This window comes from Leucoraja erinacea, chromosome 2, assembly GCF_028641065.1.
Source record: "Leucoraja erinacea ecotype New England chromosome 2, Leri_hhj_1, whole genome shotgun sequence".
In the NCBI taxonomy this organism is placed as follows: domain Eukaryota; kingdom Metazoa; phylum Chordata; class Chondrichthyes; order Rajiformes; family Rajidae; genus Leucoraja; species Leucoraja erinaceus.
The window spans coordinates 22,444,862-22,460,509 of record NC_073378.1 but is presented as its reverse complement, the minus strand read 5'-3'; the positions used below and the strand labels follow the sequence as shown (position 1 = coordinate 22,460,509).

General features: G+C 44.6%; 1 protein-coding gene across 1 annotated transcript in view; it reads left to right on the top strand.

Annotated features, from left to right (window-relative positions):
• The window catches only part of malrd1 (MAM and LDL receptor class A domain containing 1), a 312,060-nt gene that overhangs the window by 198,276 nt on the left and 98,136 nt on the right, over window positions 1-15,648 (top strand). The window contains exon 23 of the mRNA XM_055652737.1: window positions 7,421-7,549. Coding sequence (XP_055508712.1) covers window positions 7,421-7,549 — 129 coding nt within the window. The remainder of the gene's footprint in view (window positions 1-7,420; window positions 7,550-15,648) is intronic.

Sequence of the window (15,648 nt, the reverse complement as noted above, 5' to 3'; positions counted from 1 at the left end):
GGGCTTGTACTTGCTGGAGTTTAGAAGGATGAAAGGGTGACTTCATTGAAACTTACCGAATAGTGAAAGGCCTAGATAGAGTGGATGTGGAGAGGATGTTTCCACTAGTGAGCGAGTCTAGGAGCAGAGTCTAGGATATACCATTCGAAAGGAGATGGAGTAATTTCTTCAGTCAGAGGGTGGTGAATCTGTGGAATTCATTGCCACAGATGGCTGTGGCAGCCAAGTCAATGGATATATTTAAGGTGGAGATTGACACATTCTTAGTAAGGGTGACAAGGGTTATGGGGGAAGACAGGAGAATGGGGTTGAGAGGGAAATATAGATCAGCCATGAATGAATGGTGGAGTAGACTAGATGGGCTGAATGGTCTACTACTGCTCCTATGTTTTATGAACAGGGCAAGTGGGCTGAAAAGGCTAATGGAGTTTAATTCAGATAGATGTGAAGTGTTGCATTTTGAGAAGTCAAATCAGGGCAGGACATTCACAGTGAATGATAGGTCCATGGGAAGTTTTCTAAAGCAAAAGGATATAAGAGAATAAGTAAGTATTTCCTGCAAGTGGCATCACGAATAGGTAGGACAGTGAAGTAGCATATTGGCCTTCATCAGTTAGGAAATCCATATACAAGCTGGGACTTCAGCTATATTGTAGTTGTCCAAAATGTTGGTGAGGTCACATTTGGAGTATAGTGTTCCATTTTGGGTAACTTGCTGTGGCAATGATGGCATTGAGCCGGAAAGGGTGCAGAGAAGATTTACGAGGACATTGCCAGGACTCCATGGCCTGAGCTATAGGGAGAGGATGAGGAGATTAGGTCCCGAGCATAGGAGGGTGAGGGGATTTGAATGAGCTGCCAGAAAGAGTAATTAAGGCAGAACAATAACCATATAACCATATAACCATATAACAATTACAGCACGGAAACAGGCCATCTCGGCCCTACAAGTCCGTGCCGAACAAATTTTCTTCCCCTTAGTCCCACCTGCTTGCACTCATACCATAACCCTCCATTCCCTTCTCATCCATATGCCTATCCAATTTATTTTTAAATGATACCAATGAACCTGCCTCCACCACTTCCACTGGAAGCTCATTCCACACCGCTACCACTCTCTGAGTAAAGAAGTTCCCCCTCATATTACCCCTAAACATCTGTCCCTTAATAACAATATTTTAAAGACATTTGGACAGGTACAGGGATAGTAAAGGTTTAGAGGGGTATGCTGATAACTATGATTAGCTTAGATGTGGTCCATCTGCACTTGAATAAATGAAGTCCTGTCCTGCCCAACCTTTCCCTACAACCCAGGCCTTGGAGTCCTGGCAGCATCCTGGCCAATCAACTCTGCACTTTTTCCAGCTTAATGGCATCTCTGCCACCCTATCTACCTGTGACATCACTTTCAGGAAATAATGCACTTGTACTCCTATTTCCCACTGCTCTACATTTCAGGATCCTACCATTCACCCTGAAATGTCTGACCTTGTATGACACCCCAAACTGCAACACTTCACTCTTCCCTGCATTCAACTCCATTAGCCATTCCTTGGCCCACTTGTCCTGCTCATCAAGATCACACGGCATAGAGTGTATGGGAAGGAGCTGCAGATGCAGGTTTAAACCAAAAATAGACACAAAATGCAGGGGTAACTCAGTGGGCCAGACAACATCTCTGGAGAGAAGGGATGGGGAAAGGCAAACGAGTGAATAAAGATGATGATGTCGAGAGATATAGAAACATGAATGATAAATATGCAAAAAAGTAACGATGATAAAAAAAAACAAGCCATTGTTAGCTGTTTGCTGGATGAAAATGAGAAGGTGGTGCGACTTGGGTGGGGAGGGATGAAGAGACAGGGAACGCCAGGGTTACTTGAAATTAGAGAAATCAATATTCTGATTTCTGATCCCTACTGAAATCTCCAAACTCATCAGCTCTTCCAAACCCACTACCTGCACTCTCGACCCTCTCCCCACTCCCCCGCTGAAGTCCTGACTCCCCGTTCTCTGCCCCAACCTCACCAATCTCTTCAACTCTTCATTGTCCCAAGGAATTGTCCCCTCCGCATTCAAAACTGCTGCTGTCACACCAATCTTGAAGAAACCTGGTCTTGATCCCTCCTCTCTCATTAACTACCGCCCAATCTCAAACCTCCCCTTTCTTTCAAAAACCCTGGAGCATATCGTTGCGTCGCAACTTCATTCCCACGTCCTTGCGTATAACCTACTTGAACCCCTCCAATCTGGCTTTCGCCCCCTCCATAGCACAGAAACTGCTCTCCTCAAAGTCCTCAATGACCTCCTCACCTCTGCTGACACTGGTTCCCTCAACATCCTCATCCTCCTCGACCTGAGCGCAGCCTTCGATACAGTGAACCATAACATCCTGCTCACCAGACTCAAAGACCTCGGCATTGAAGGCTCTGCACTCAGCTGGTTCCGTTCCAACAGATCCCACTTCATCTCTCTCCACAACCACACCTCTGCTACAGCCACAGTCACTCAAGGCGTTCCCCACGGCTCCGTACTCGGCCCCCTCCTCTTTATCATCTACATCCTCCCCCTTGGTCAGATACTCCGTCACTTCAACCTGGACTTCCACTGTTACGCTGATGACACCCAGATCTACCTCGGCACCAAATCCCCCCACAACCACCCCCCCACCTCTCCCATATCAACTCCTGTTTGTCAGCTATAAAAACCTGGATGCAACATAACTTCCTCAAACTCAACAGCAATAAGACAGAATTCCTCCTCATAGGCTCCAAAGCCACACTCAGCAAAATCAATAACCCCACTCTCACCATCGATGGCACCACTGTCTCCCCATCTCCCCAGGCCCGCAACCTTGGCGTGATCTTTGATTCCACCCTCTCCCTTGAGCCTCACATCCGCCATGTCATTAAAACCTCCTTCTTTCATCTCCGCAACATCGCCAAACTCAGACCCTCTCTCACACCTCCCGCTGCTGAAAGACTCATCCATGCCTTCATCTCCTCCCGACTGGACTATTGCAACTCACTTCACCTTGGCATCAGCTTCACCTACATCAATCGACTCCAACTGGTCCAGAACGCAGCCGTCTGACTCATCACCCACACCAAATCCTGGCATCACATCACTCCAGCCCTCAAACAACTTCACTGGCTTCCCATCTCCCACCGGATCGCCTACAAAATCCTGATCCTCACCTACAAAGCCCTCCACTATATGGCCCCCCCCCCCCCCCCCCCATATCTCACTGACCTCCTCTCCCCCTACCAACCCTCACGGTCCCTCAGATCCACATCAGCCGGTCTCCTCTCCATCCACAAGTCCAACCTCCGCAGTTTTGGGGACAGAGTCTTCTCCAGGGCAGCTCCCAGGCTCTGGAACTCCCTCCCCCAACTGATCCGCAATTCTGTGTCCCTCACCATCTTCCAGTCCCGCCTCAAGACCCATCTCTTCACCTCTGCCTATCCTTAGCCCCACGTCCCCCTCCCTTTTCATCTGTGCATTAATTGCCTCATATTGTGTTTTGAATTGAATTCTGTCTTTACTTTGTGTACTAGTCATGTCTCTACTATTTATTTAATTCCCCTTACATGTTTTTCCTCTACCTGCTAAATTTTTGTAAGGTATCCTTGAGACGCTTGAAAGGCGCCCATAAATAAAATGTATTATTATTATAATATTCATACCACTGGGCTGTAAGCTGCCCAAGCAAAATATGAGATGCTGTTCCTACAATTTGCATTTAATCTCACTCTGACAATGGAGAAGACCTGGGACAGGAAGGGAAGTGTGGGAATGGGAAGGAGAATTAAAGTGATTAGCAAACGGGAGTTCAGGTGGTTCAGGCAGATTGAGCGAAGGTGTTCAGCGAAATGATCGCGCGGTCTACATTTGGTCTCGCCAATGTATATCTTGAACAATAGATACAGTAGATGAGGTTGGAGGAGGTGCAAGTGATCTTGATAAATCATAATATCTGGAATGGGACACAATATTCTAGTTTGAACTAACCATACATACGTTTAGCATCAATTCCCAGTTTTTGTTTCCTCTTCCATGGGGCTACATGCAGATTATCAACCCTGCCACCTTTCAAGATTTGAATATAAACACTCTGTAGCTCTTCCCACTATTCTGTAATGTGCCAATGTCTCTTCTTCTTTGAACCAAAACTTATCCCCTTCACAATTTATTTGTATTGGGTTTCTTATAATCATGTGTGGTCTTCAAGAAGTTTACTATCTTCCCCCCTGTTCATTTATCCATGTGCAGTGCTATCGCTGGATTATAAAATCTGTCTGCCTTTGCAGCCCAAGTCTAACTCACCGATTTACTTGAAATACTGCAGCAGTTCTGACCCTGAGCTCTAGAATATAGCACTGTAAATCTCCCTCCAGTCTGAACAACAGTATTCACCACTCTATTTTCTATCATTCAGCCAGATGTGCATCCATACTGCATGATCGTAAGATTGATAAACAATACTATTGTGCAAGATTTTATCAAATGTCTTTTTAAAGTCTATTTACAAAAAATCAATTGCCCTGCCATCAGGCTCTGTTACCACATGAAAATACCCCCCATCAAGTTAGTCAAACACTAAATTGATTGGAGAGTGATGGCTGAGTTTATTCAGCTCCATTTTTATCACATTCTTGTATCAGGCTGATTTACCGTGGCCAGCACCTCTGCAATGTATTCTCGCTGTTACCGAGATGGTTGAGAGGATCAAATGAAGAGATCGTATGGACTCTGACTGAAAAAACTTTAGAGGTTAAGGTTATCTCAAAGAATATGATAGTTCCAATGTTCAACAACTGAGAATTAGCTTTAGACCAGTATTCCTGATGGCAATGTGTAGGAAAGAATGCTGGTTTAAATTGAAGATAGACACACAATGCTGGAGTAAATCAGCGGGTCAGGCTGCATCTCTGGAGAGAAGGAATGAGTGACATTTCGGGTCGATATCTCTCGGCCCGAAGCGTCGCCCATTCCTTCTCTCCAGGAATGCTGCCTGTCCCGCTGAGTTACTCCAGCATTTTGTGTCTATCTTCCTGACAGCAATGATGGCTATGCTTCTACTGACCAATAAAAAGAATAACATTACAAACCAGATTTATAAGCGTCAAATTAAACTTAATTGGGCTTAAGGTCACATCTCAATTGAATGCAAATCTGGCTGCTTCTTGAGTTTATCAGCGATCTCAACATTTGCAAAATTGAATTTAATTCACAATATCCAAGTTTTCAGAATCTCTAAAAATGTGAGACATCGTTTTAACAGTTTAAACATTGTCATTAAGCCAGGGAACACAGCAACACGGTAATAACATGATCAACGGGATCAATGATCGGGTAATTTATACGTTAGGCAGGGAATAATCATTGCTGAATTGCTGGAAAGAAAACTCCTCTGTTGTGCTTCAACTCACATTCTGAAGTTCACAATGTTTACATGAGCATGTTCATGGTTGTACTTCATGTACTCTTAGATTCGTTATTTGAATCTTGGATAGGGGGTTGAACTGATGATTTCTGATGCAGAGCCAGAACTCTTCTCCTTAGGCGGCACATTCTATGTGTTAACAAGTAGTAGAGGTTATTGCGCTCTGGAGGACGTTGCTCCAAGGATGAACAAGAACTTGGAACTGAGTCAGGACTCCAATGTGCAGGTTCAGTTCCCTACCATGAAAATTAAATTTGAACAAATCACTTTGCTTGATTTTTTTTCAATAGTAAAGGGGCTGTCCCACTGTGGCAACCTAATTGGTGAGTTTGGAAGAGTTTAGGAGAGTTTGAAAAAGTGTTATGTTGAAGACCTCCTTCGACTATGTAGAAGACCTCCTTCGACCATGTTGAAGACTAGCTTCGATTAGCTTCGGGAAAATTGGACACCAAATAATGGAGAGTGAAGACAACCTCCTTCGATCTCCTTCGACGACCTTCGATTACCTTTGACTGCCCTCGATTACCTACAAATAAAATGCCGACCTACTACGAACTACTTTGACTAAACCTACGAGTAAAAAACAATATCGATTTTTGTTCATGGCGACCTTTTTTTACTCGCGGGCATTTTTCAGCATGTTGAAAAATACCGCGCGGCTAGCTGAGGCCTCGAGTACGCGGGGACTACTCTCGAGCATGAAGGAGAGGTACAAAGACCTCCTAGGACCTCATGTCAACCATGATGCGAGTATGAGTCGAGGGCAACCTCGTATAAACTGGCCGATTAGGTCGCCGCAGTGGGACAGCCCCTTAAATATCAAATGTTAATTTGTGCTGCAGGTATGAGTCAAGAAACAATGGTGTTATTGCACAGGAAATTTTATCGTGGTGCATCCCATCCGTTTACAGTGAAGATAAAAGGTGTAATTGTTCCTTGCCTCCTGAGTATTTTTTGTAGACCAGGAATATCAGTCCCCAGTGTACTGTTTACATGGGGTCATATTTGTTAACATCCTTCCATTGGAGTTGTTTATGGCTGAAAGCCTCAGGGAAAAAGGAAGGATATTTTTTTTCTGCGGTCTTTGAGAGACTGCTGTTGTGTAGCTCAGTTCTGAGGCAGTCATAGAGACATACAGCACAGAAATAGGGCCTTTGACCCACCTTGCCCATGCCGATCCATATCCCGCCAAACCTTTCCTATCCATGTACCTGATCAAAAGTCTTTTGAATGTTGTTATAATTTCTGCCTCAACTACCCCTCCTGGCAGCTCATTCCAGATACACACAATCCTCAGTGTGAAAATGTTGCCCCTCAGGTTCCTATTAAATCTTCCCCCTCTCACCTTAAACCTATGTCCTCTGGTTCTTGACTCCCCTACTCTGGGTAAAAGACTCAATGTATCTCCTCTGTCTATTCCCCTCATGATGTTCTACACCTCTATAAGATCACCTCTTATCGTCCTACCCTCCAAAGAAAACAATCCAAGGCTGCCCAACCTCCCCCTATAGCTCAGGCCCTCATATCCTGGCAACATCCTCGTATTGATAATAGCCCTGTAATTGACTTAGCTCTATGAGAGTCCCAGAACTGAAAGCATCTTCCCCACATGTTTTTAATGCTCTAGGCACAAACATGGCACTTTGAACTTTCAGTATCAATGTCACATATATGTCACCAATGCAATATTCCAGTCACTTACACTTGGTCAGTTTACACACATTATATCCAGTCACATCTAGAGAGCTGCACTAGATGCTTTTCTTATTTCTGTAGTAAATTCCCTGAATGAATACCTGTTTCCTAATTTAACCCATCATCAATGATACCACAAAGGGTCTTCAATCCCTTTGAGTTTTTCAGACAAAACTTCTATGCATGGCCACCTTTAAGAGAGAACAATTAGCATTTAGTAACAATTTGGTAATGCATTCAAATTTAGTTGAATCATAATTTAACTGTATTATGTTTCAGATAGAGATTTATCAGGTGTTTGCCCGGACGTCACTGACTACATTTGTAAAAATGGCAAATGTATCGAGTCTGACCTGGTCTGTGATTACAAATCCGACTGTGAAGATGGATCTGATGAATTTAACTGCTGTAAGTAGGTTTAAATTCAAACTATTAATTTTATTACCAGTTAATTTGCAAACATAAATCAAGAAGGGAAATATCTTCTCTCTGCTCAGTTAACTGATGTCTCGTCACATTGGTCTTCAATGAATTTTCCTTCTGATCTGTAAAATGCATTCTGATGGTTACGTTTTTGCAAACCATACCCTGAGGACAGGATAATTACATTATGAAATGGCACGACTGCTTTGCCTCTGTAGCTTTCATTTGGAAATATAAATGTTTAGTTTCGATTTTCAGATCATTTTTCAACCTCATTCAGTCCACTAATCCCGTATTTGAACACTGAAGTGAAAAATATATAAAGGGTTACAATCAAAGTGTGCTGGGAACAATTCTATATTATATTATAATTAAAATGGGTATGTAATGGTATCTAGAAGTTGCACATGTCATGTGCGTAACATTATCATTGAAGGTGAACGTTAGTCCAATGATAGTTACATTAACTCGAACCATAACTATAGTAGTATAAGGAAGCTTTGCACATTGCTATTTTTTTATATGGAATATTAATCAGTTGGTAAAAACCAGGACCATAAGTAATTATGGGTAGAATATTTTGCTACAAGTTCACATCAGATGCACCAAATGCAGCTTCTGAAACATCGTTATCCATTACGAAAAGTAGGCTGTATAGAAAAATAGCGGGTAAAATACTAACCATATAACCATATAACCATATAACAATTACAGCACGGAAACAGGCCATCTCGGCCCTACAAGTCCGTGCCGAACAACTTTTTTTCCCTTAGTCCCACCTGCCTGCACTCATACCATAACCCTCCATTCCCTTCTCATCTCAATGAACCTGCCTCCACCACTTCCACTGGAAGCTCATTCCACACCGCTACCACTCTCTGAGTAAAGAAGTTCCCCCTCATATTACCCCTAAACTCCTGTCCCTTAATTCTGAAGTCATGTCCTCTTGTTTGAATCTTCCCTATTCTCAAAGGGAAAAATGAAATCTGATTATCGACATGAATTGATGAAATGTTTCATGCCTGATAAAGTCCACAGAGAAGCGCTTGAGATGAGTATAGGGAAAATCATTTAACATCCAGAGCATTCTGCCAACGAATAGCAATGTTCTTGCCTTTCAGCATATGATAGTTAGACACCGGTGTCATCTTGCAAAGTCCTACACTCTTTGCGAGCAGGAAATGCTCTGAGCTATGTCAAATTAATTATTTCCTTCTGTAGAAAAAAGGTGATAGATATATTGCCCTCTATTAACTGAACCGAAATGTGTTGTTTGATGTTTCTAAGAACTGGCCTGCCATATGTTACAAATTTAATACAGTGATGACGTCATTACACAATGAGTCAGCCTGCGGTATTCTTGATTTCCAAGTTGGGCTCCATGAGATGGCGCACCCATGTGACATCTTATTTGGAGCTGATTTATTCAGTATTCTATTAGAATGTGATGTGGCTTCCCAAGCCACCATAGACCCTGATGGTATTACAATCTCAGCCACAGAGGCCGACATCAGAGGATCCTTCGGGAGGGTGAACCCTCAGAAAGTGTGTGGACCTGATGGCGTACTGGTTGTGTTCTTAATACCTGTGCAGACCAACTGGCTGGAGTTTTTGCGGACATCTTTAACCTCTCATTACTGAGGGCTGCGGTTCCCTCCTGCTTTAAATGGGCATCAATAATATCCATGCCTCAATAAGATGACATGCCTCAATAACTATTGGCCAGTGGCACTAATGTTTGTGGTGATGAAGCGCTTTGAGAGGTTGATTATGACTCACATCAACTCCTACCACAGCAAGAACCTGGACCTATGACAAATTTCCTACCACCACAACAGATCAACGGAGGATATGATCTCACTGGCTCTCCACTCTGCACAAAACATCAGGCTGCTGTTCATAGATTACAGCTCAATGTCCAACACCATCTTCCCCTACAAATGGAATTGGGTGTCTGTGCAGCCAACTGGATCCTCGACTTCCTCATCAATAGAACACAATTAGTGTGGATTGACAGCAACACTTCCTCCTACTTAACCATCAGCACAGCATCACCTGAAGGCTATGTGCTCAACCCCCTGTTCTGCTCACTCTATGCCCACGATGTGTAGCTGGGCAAATTACCAACTCCATCTTCATATCTGCCGACAACGCCACGGTTGTTGGAAGAATCATGAATGGTGACAAGCCAGCACATAGGAAGGAGATCGATCGATTCACAGAATGGTGCCTGAACAGCACCTTGCTCTCAACATCAGTATACCCAAAGAACTGATTGTTGATTTTGGAAGAGGAAGACTGAGGTTCCACGGACCTGTCTTCATCAACGGGACAGTAGTGGAGAGTCAAAATAATGAAAGGCCTGGATAGAGTGAATGTGGAGAGGATGCTTCCACTAGTGGGAGAGTCTAGGACCAAAGGATGTTCCTTTAGGATGGAGATAAGGAGGAAATTCTCTAGGTGAATCTGGTGAATCTTTATTGCACAGAAGGCTATGGAGGCCAAGTCAATGGATATGTTTAAGGCAGAAATAGACAGATTCTTGATTAATACAGGTATCAGACGTTAAGGGGAGGGCAGGAGAATGAGGTTATGATAGGGAATGATAGATAACCATATAACAAACCATATAACAATTACAGCACGGAAACAGGCCATCTCGGCCCTACAAGTCCGTGCCGAACAAATTTAAGCCATGATTGAATGGCAGAGTAGATTTGAATGGGCTGAATGAACTAATTATGTTCCTATCACATGAATTCATGAAAATCTTCCTATTCCTGGATATGTATATTGCTGAAGATCTTTCCTGGACCCAGCACATTGATGCAATCATAAAGAGACCCTTCAATGCAGCTACAGGTGCACAACCTTTTATCCAAAAGCCTTGGGACCAGACACTTGTCGGATTTCGGACATTTTCGGATTTGGTAGCGCGGGCGGCTTGAAAAGTCTGGAGCGGCTGCCTCCTCCCCGGAGACCGGGGAATCATTGTAAATCATTGCATAAATGTTAGTCAGTTAGTTTGGAGGGATTTTATGTGGTGGTGGGGGGTGGGTGGGGGGGGGGGGGGGGGGGGGTAAGAGGAAAACTTTAATTCTTAGTCCCCTACCTGGTCGGCGACTCCCAACATCGCGGAGCTGGGGGCTCCTTCCGGCCGCGGGTGGCGCTGGTTGGAGCTCCGACCCCGGCAACTCTTCCCCTGGCTGCGAGGCGCTCCAAATCCAGCGCCGCCCGCGGCCGGACGCCCGCAGTCCCAGCTCCGCGAATGTTGGGAGTCGGCAGCCACAGCTCTCCGGAGCTTACCGCACGGCGACCCGGTAAGGCATTGCCCGCTCCCCGCTGGTATCCCAGCGCTGCGACGCCGCCGACTCCCAACATTCGCGGAGCTGGGGCTGCGGGCGTCCGGCGGTGGATTTGGAGCGCCTCGCAGCCAGGGGTAGAGTTGCCGGGGTCGGAGCTACAACCGGCGCCGCCCGCGGCCGGACGCCCGCAGCCCCAGCGCTGCGGAGCTTACTGCACGGCGACCCGGTAAGGCATTGACCGCTCCCCGCCTCTCCGACCAGGTAGGGGACTAAGAATTAAAGTTTACCCCTTCACCCCCCCTTCACATAAAAGCCCTCCAAACTAACTGACTAACATTTAAGCAATGATTTACAGATGTTTAAGTGTCTCCCCGGTCTCCGGGGAGGAGGCAGCCGCTACAGTAGTACAGACCTGGGTTGACCGTGGGTCGTTTCGGGTCAAGTTTGGCGCCAAACGCGAGCTTTGGTGTGCAGACGACATCCTGGAAAAAATGGCCGGTTTTCGGAGTTTTTCGGTTTCCGGAACTCCGGATAAAAGGTTGTGCACCTGTACTTCCTTAGAAGACCGAGGAGATTTGCTATGTTGTTGAATACTCTCTTGAACTTCGACAGGTATAGAGTAGAGAACATATTGACTGGTTGCATCACAGCCTGGTTTGGCAACTCAAACACTTAGGAACAAAGAAGATTGCAATACGTGGTTCATCACTTCATCACGTGTTCATCACGGGTATTGACATCCCCTCCATCGAAGGGAACTACAGGAGTCACTGCTTCAAAAATGCATCCAGCATCATCAGCGACCTGCACCACCCAGGCCAAGCTCTCATTTCACTGCTGCCATCAGGAAGAAGGTATAAGAGACTGAAAACTGTAACATCCAGGTTCAGGACAAGCTTCTTCCCAAAAACCATCAGGCTATTAAACACTACAAATTCCAAATAAGCTATATATTCTTGTTTTGCATATTATTGCGTTGGCAGAACAGAACTACGTATATCTGGATGAGGGAATTGAAGGCAATATCTCCAAGTTTGCGGATGACACTAAGCTGGGGGGCAGTGTTAGCTGTGAGGAGGATGCTAGGAGACTGCAGGGTGACTTGGATAGGCTGGGTGAGTGGGCAAATGTTTGGCAGATGCAGTATAATGTGGATAAATGTGAGGTTATCCATTTTGGTGGCAAAAACAGGAAAGCAGACTATTATCTAAATGGTGGCCGATTGGGAAAGGGGGAGATGCAGCGAGACCTGGGTGTCATGGTACACCAGTCATTGAAGGTAGGCATGCAGGTGCAGCAGGCACTAAAGAAAGCAAATGGTATGTTAGCTTTCATTGCAAAAGGATTTGAGTATAGGAGCAGAGAGGTTCTACTGCAGTTGTACAGGGTCTTGGTGAGACCACACCTGGAGTATTGCGTACAGTTTTGGTCTCCACATCTGAGGAAGGACATTATTGCCATAGAGGGAGTGCAGAGACGGTTCACCAGACTGATTCCTGGGATGTCAGGACTGTCTTATGAAGAAAAGACTGGATAGACTTGGTTTATACTCTCTAGAATTTAGAAGATTGAGAGGGGATCTTATAGAAACTTACAAAATTCTTAAGGGGTTGGACAGGCTAGATGCAGGAAGATTGTTCCCGATGTTAGGGAAGTCCAGGACAAGGGGTCACAGCTTGAGGATAAAGGGGAAATCCTTTAAAACCGAGATGAGAAGAACTTTTTTTCACGCAGAGTGTGGTGAATCTCTGGAACTCTCTGCCACAGAGGGTAGTTGAGGCCACTTCATTGGCTATATTTAAGAGGGAGTTAGATGTGGCCCTTGTGGCTAAGCGGATCAGGGGGTATGGAGAGAAGGCAGGTACGGGATACTGAGTTGGATGATCAGCCATGATCATATTGAATGGCGGCGCAGGCTCGAAGGGCCGAATGGCCTACTCCTGCACCTAATTTCAATGTTTCTATGTTTCTATATATTGTGCAGCTGCAAGTAAAAATGTGCTTTTCTGTTTTGGGACATAGGCCAATAAAACACTCTTGACTCTTGCCTCTTCTTAAGATGCCTTAGAAGAATTAGCTGGACCAACAATTGTAAGTCAGGAGTTAGAACCAGTTTGTAATTACCACATACGGTGTGGAAGCTCAGATTTGTTCTTCCTGAGATACATATACATATGTGCACTCAATTCTTTTGCTAATTTCATGTTCTCCTTTGTTGCTGAGAGATTGTGGTTGAGAGTTTCTATTGCTACGTTCAAGTGTTATACCAAAAGAACTGTGGGCAATTTTTCTGGTGCAGAGGCACGTATAGAGCACTACTGCAGATGAGTTTATGCTGCTGAATTGGTCCTCTTCATTCAAAAATCGTGGTACCTCTTTTATTGAAATAGGGAATGAGGACGTAAGAGAATATGGGGTAAATTATGATAATCTGTATTGCTCCTCCATTAATCCATCATAAACTTGGCAATTACTCCTGAAGAATCTATTAATTGTAGCAGCTGTGTGGGAAAATATTCCCAATATGCATTACCCTTCATGTAAAAAACGATTTCCTAATTTCTCTTTGAAATAGCTTGTTGTCATTTTATGCCTGGTCAAAATGAAGCCATACAAAAAGATAAGAAAACTATTTTACTGACAAGTGACTAGTGGGGTACCACAAGACTCGGTGCTGGGACCGCAGCTATTTACAATATATATTAATGATTTTGATGAAGGAATTACAAGTTAACATTAGCAAATTTGCAGATGACACAAAGCTGGGTGGCAGTGTGAACTGTGAGGAGGATGTTATGGCAGGGTGAGTTGGACAGGTTGGACAGATGAGAAAGTAGGGTGAGTTGGACAGGTTGGGTGAGTGGGCAGATGCATGGCAGATGCAGTTTAATGTGAATAAATGTGAGGTTATCCACTTTGGTAGCAAAAGCAGGAAGGCAGATTATTATAAGCAGATTAATGGTATCAAGTTGGGAAGAGGGGAAGTACAATGGGATCTGGGGGTCCTTGTTCATCAGTCTATGAAAGTAAGCATGCAGGTACAGCAGGCAGTGAAGAAAGCGAATGGCATGTTGGCCTTCATAACGATGAGTTGTGTATAGGAACGAAGAGGTCCTTCTGCAATTGTACAGGGCCCTAGTGAGACCACCACCTGGAGTATAGAGTGCAGTTTTGGTCTTCAAATTTGAGGAAGGACATTCCTGCTATTGAGGGAGTGCAGCGAAGGTTCACAAGGTTAATTCCTGGGATGGCGGGACTGTCATATGCTGAGAGAATGGAGCGGCTGGGCTTGTGTACTCTGAAATTTAGAAGGATGAGAGAATATCATATTGAAACATATGTTTATTAAGGGTTTGGACACCCTAGAGGCAGGAAACATGTTCCCAATGTTGGGGGAGTCCAGAACCAGGGGGCACAGCTGAAGAATAAGGGGAAGTCATTTAGAACGGAGTTGAGGAAACACTTTTTCACACAGAGAGTTGTGAGTCTGTGGAATTCTCTGCCTCAGAGGGCGGTGGAGGTTTTTGATGGATCAGCTTTGAGGCTGTCTTTCGTGAACACATGGCCTCTAAAGTTCAAATTCAGAGTAAATGTAGTTCACCTCATTTACTCTGAATTTGCACTTTAGATGGTTTAACGAGGTTGATTTATTTTACACAGTCCAGAACCTTTTTTAAATTTGCGTCGTTTTCTAGAATAGTTTGTCCAACAACAAGGATATCATCAACTACCATGGAGCATGGGTAGTCTGCAAATTGTCCCATAGCGCGTTGAAATACTTCGCTAGCAGAGCCCATGGTGGAACAAATTGACGGATTGCTTTGTCAGAACTCTGTTTCCAAATGAACGACAACAACGAATAAAGTGCTTTCTGCGTTTACAGAAGTGGCAACGTTTTCCCTAAGCCGGGCTACGTTCACGAACTGCAACTTGCGAACCTCCACAGTTCACACAATTATTAATGAACATAACATCAGATCTGCCGGGCACCTGTGAGAACTGGCGTTGAGCCTGATAAACCGAGCCGGCAACATTAACATCAGAGGCAGAATGGGGACCCTGCCCCAAAGATCTAGTGTGAGAATCTGACATTTCTGCAATGCGACAGAGGTTTTCAGCAGTCTCCAGAGTGAGTTCAGTAACACGTAGAAGTTCATCACGCACCTGATCATTGAGAATTCCACAAACCAGTCTGTCTCGTATGAGACTATCGCACAAATTGTCAAACTCGCACCTGCTGGCGATGTGTTTCAAAGAACTGACGAACGCTTCGACAGGTTCACCGTACCCGAAAACAATTTATGGCATTCCATCACAAGATTAATGCATAACTCACATCGCTGTTGGAACTTTATAAGCAGGCACTGAGGGTCTTGAATAGATTCAGCTGGAACAATGTGGAGACCCGCAGCATTGAACTGCGCCGGTTCATAATTAAATCTTCTGGCATGTCAAGTGGCTTCTGTGCCGGCCAGGTTGAGGAGAACAGAGGCACGAACAACTGGAGCGGCGGCAGTGTGCGCCGATTGCGCATACACAGTGAAATCATCTTCAAAGGTGCGCCAACGCTCGGTGAGGTCGCCATCTAACACTAATGGCTCTGGCTTGCGAAGTGCTGAGGCCATAGTAAAAACACAAACTGAACAAAAAAACAAACTAAGATATATGTAAACCGACTAGGCGAGGAGAGTGTTCGAAATTCTGACACCATGTTGGAAATGATCAGACTTACACATAGTGATTAGAATCACTATGTGGGATCTTATAGAAACTTCTTAA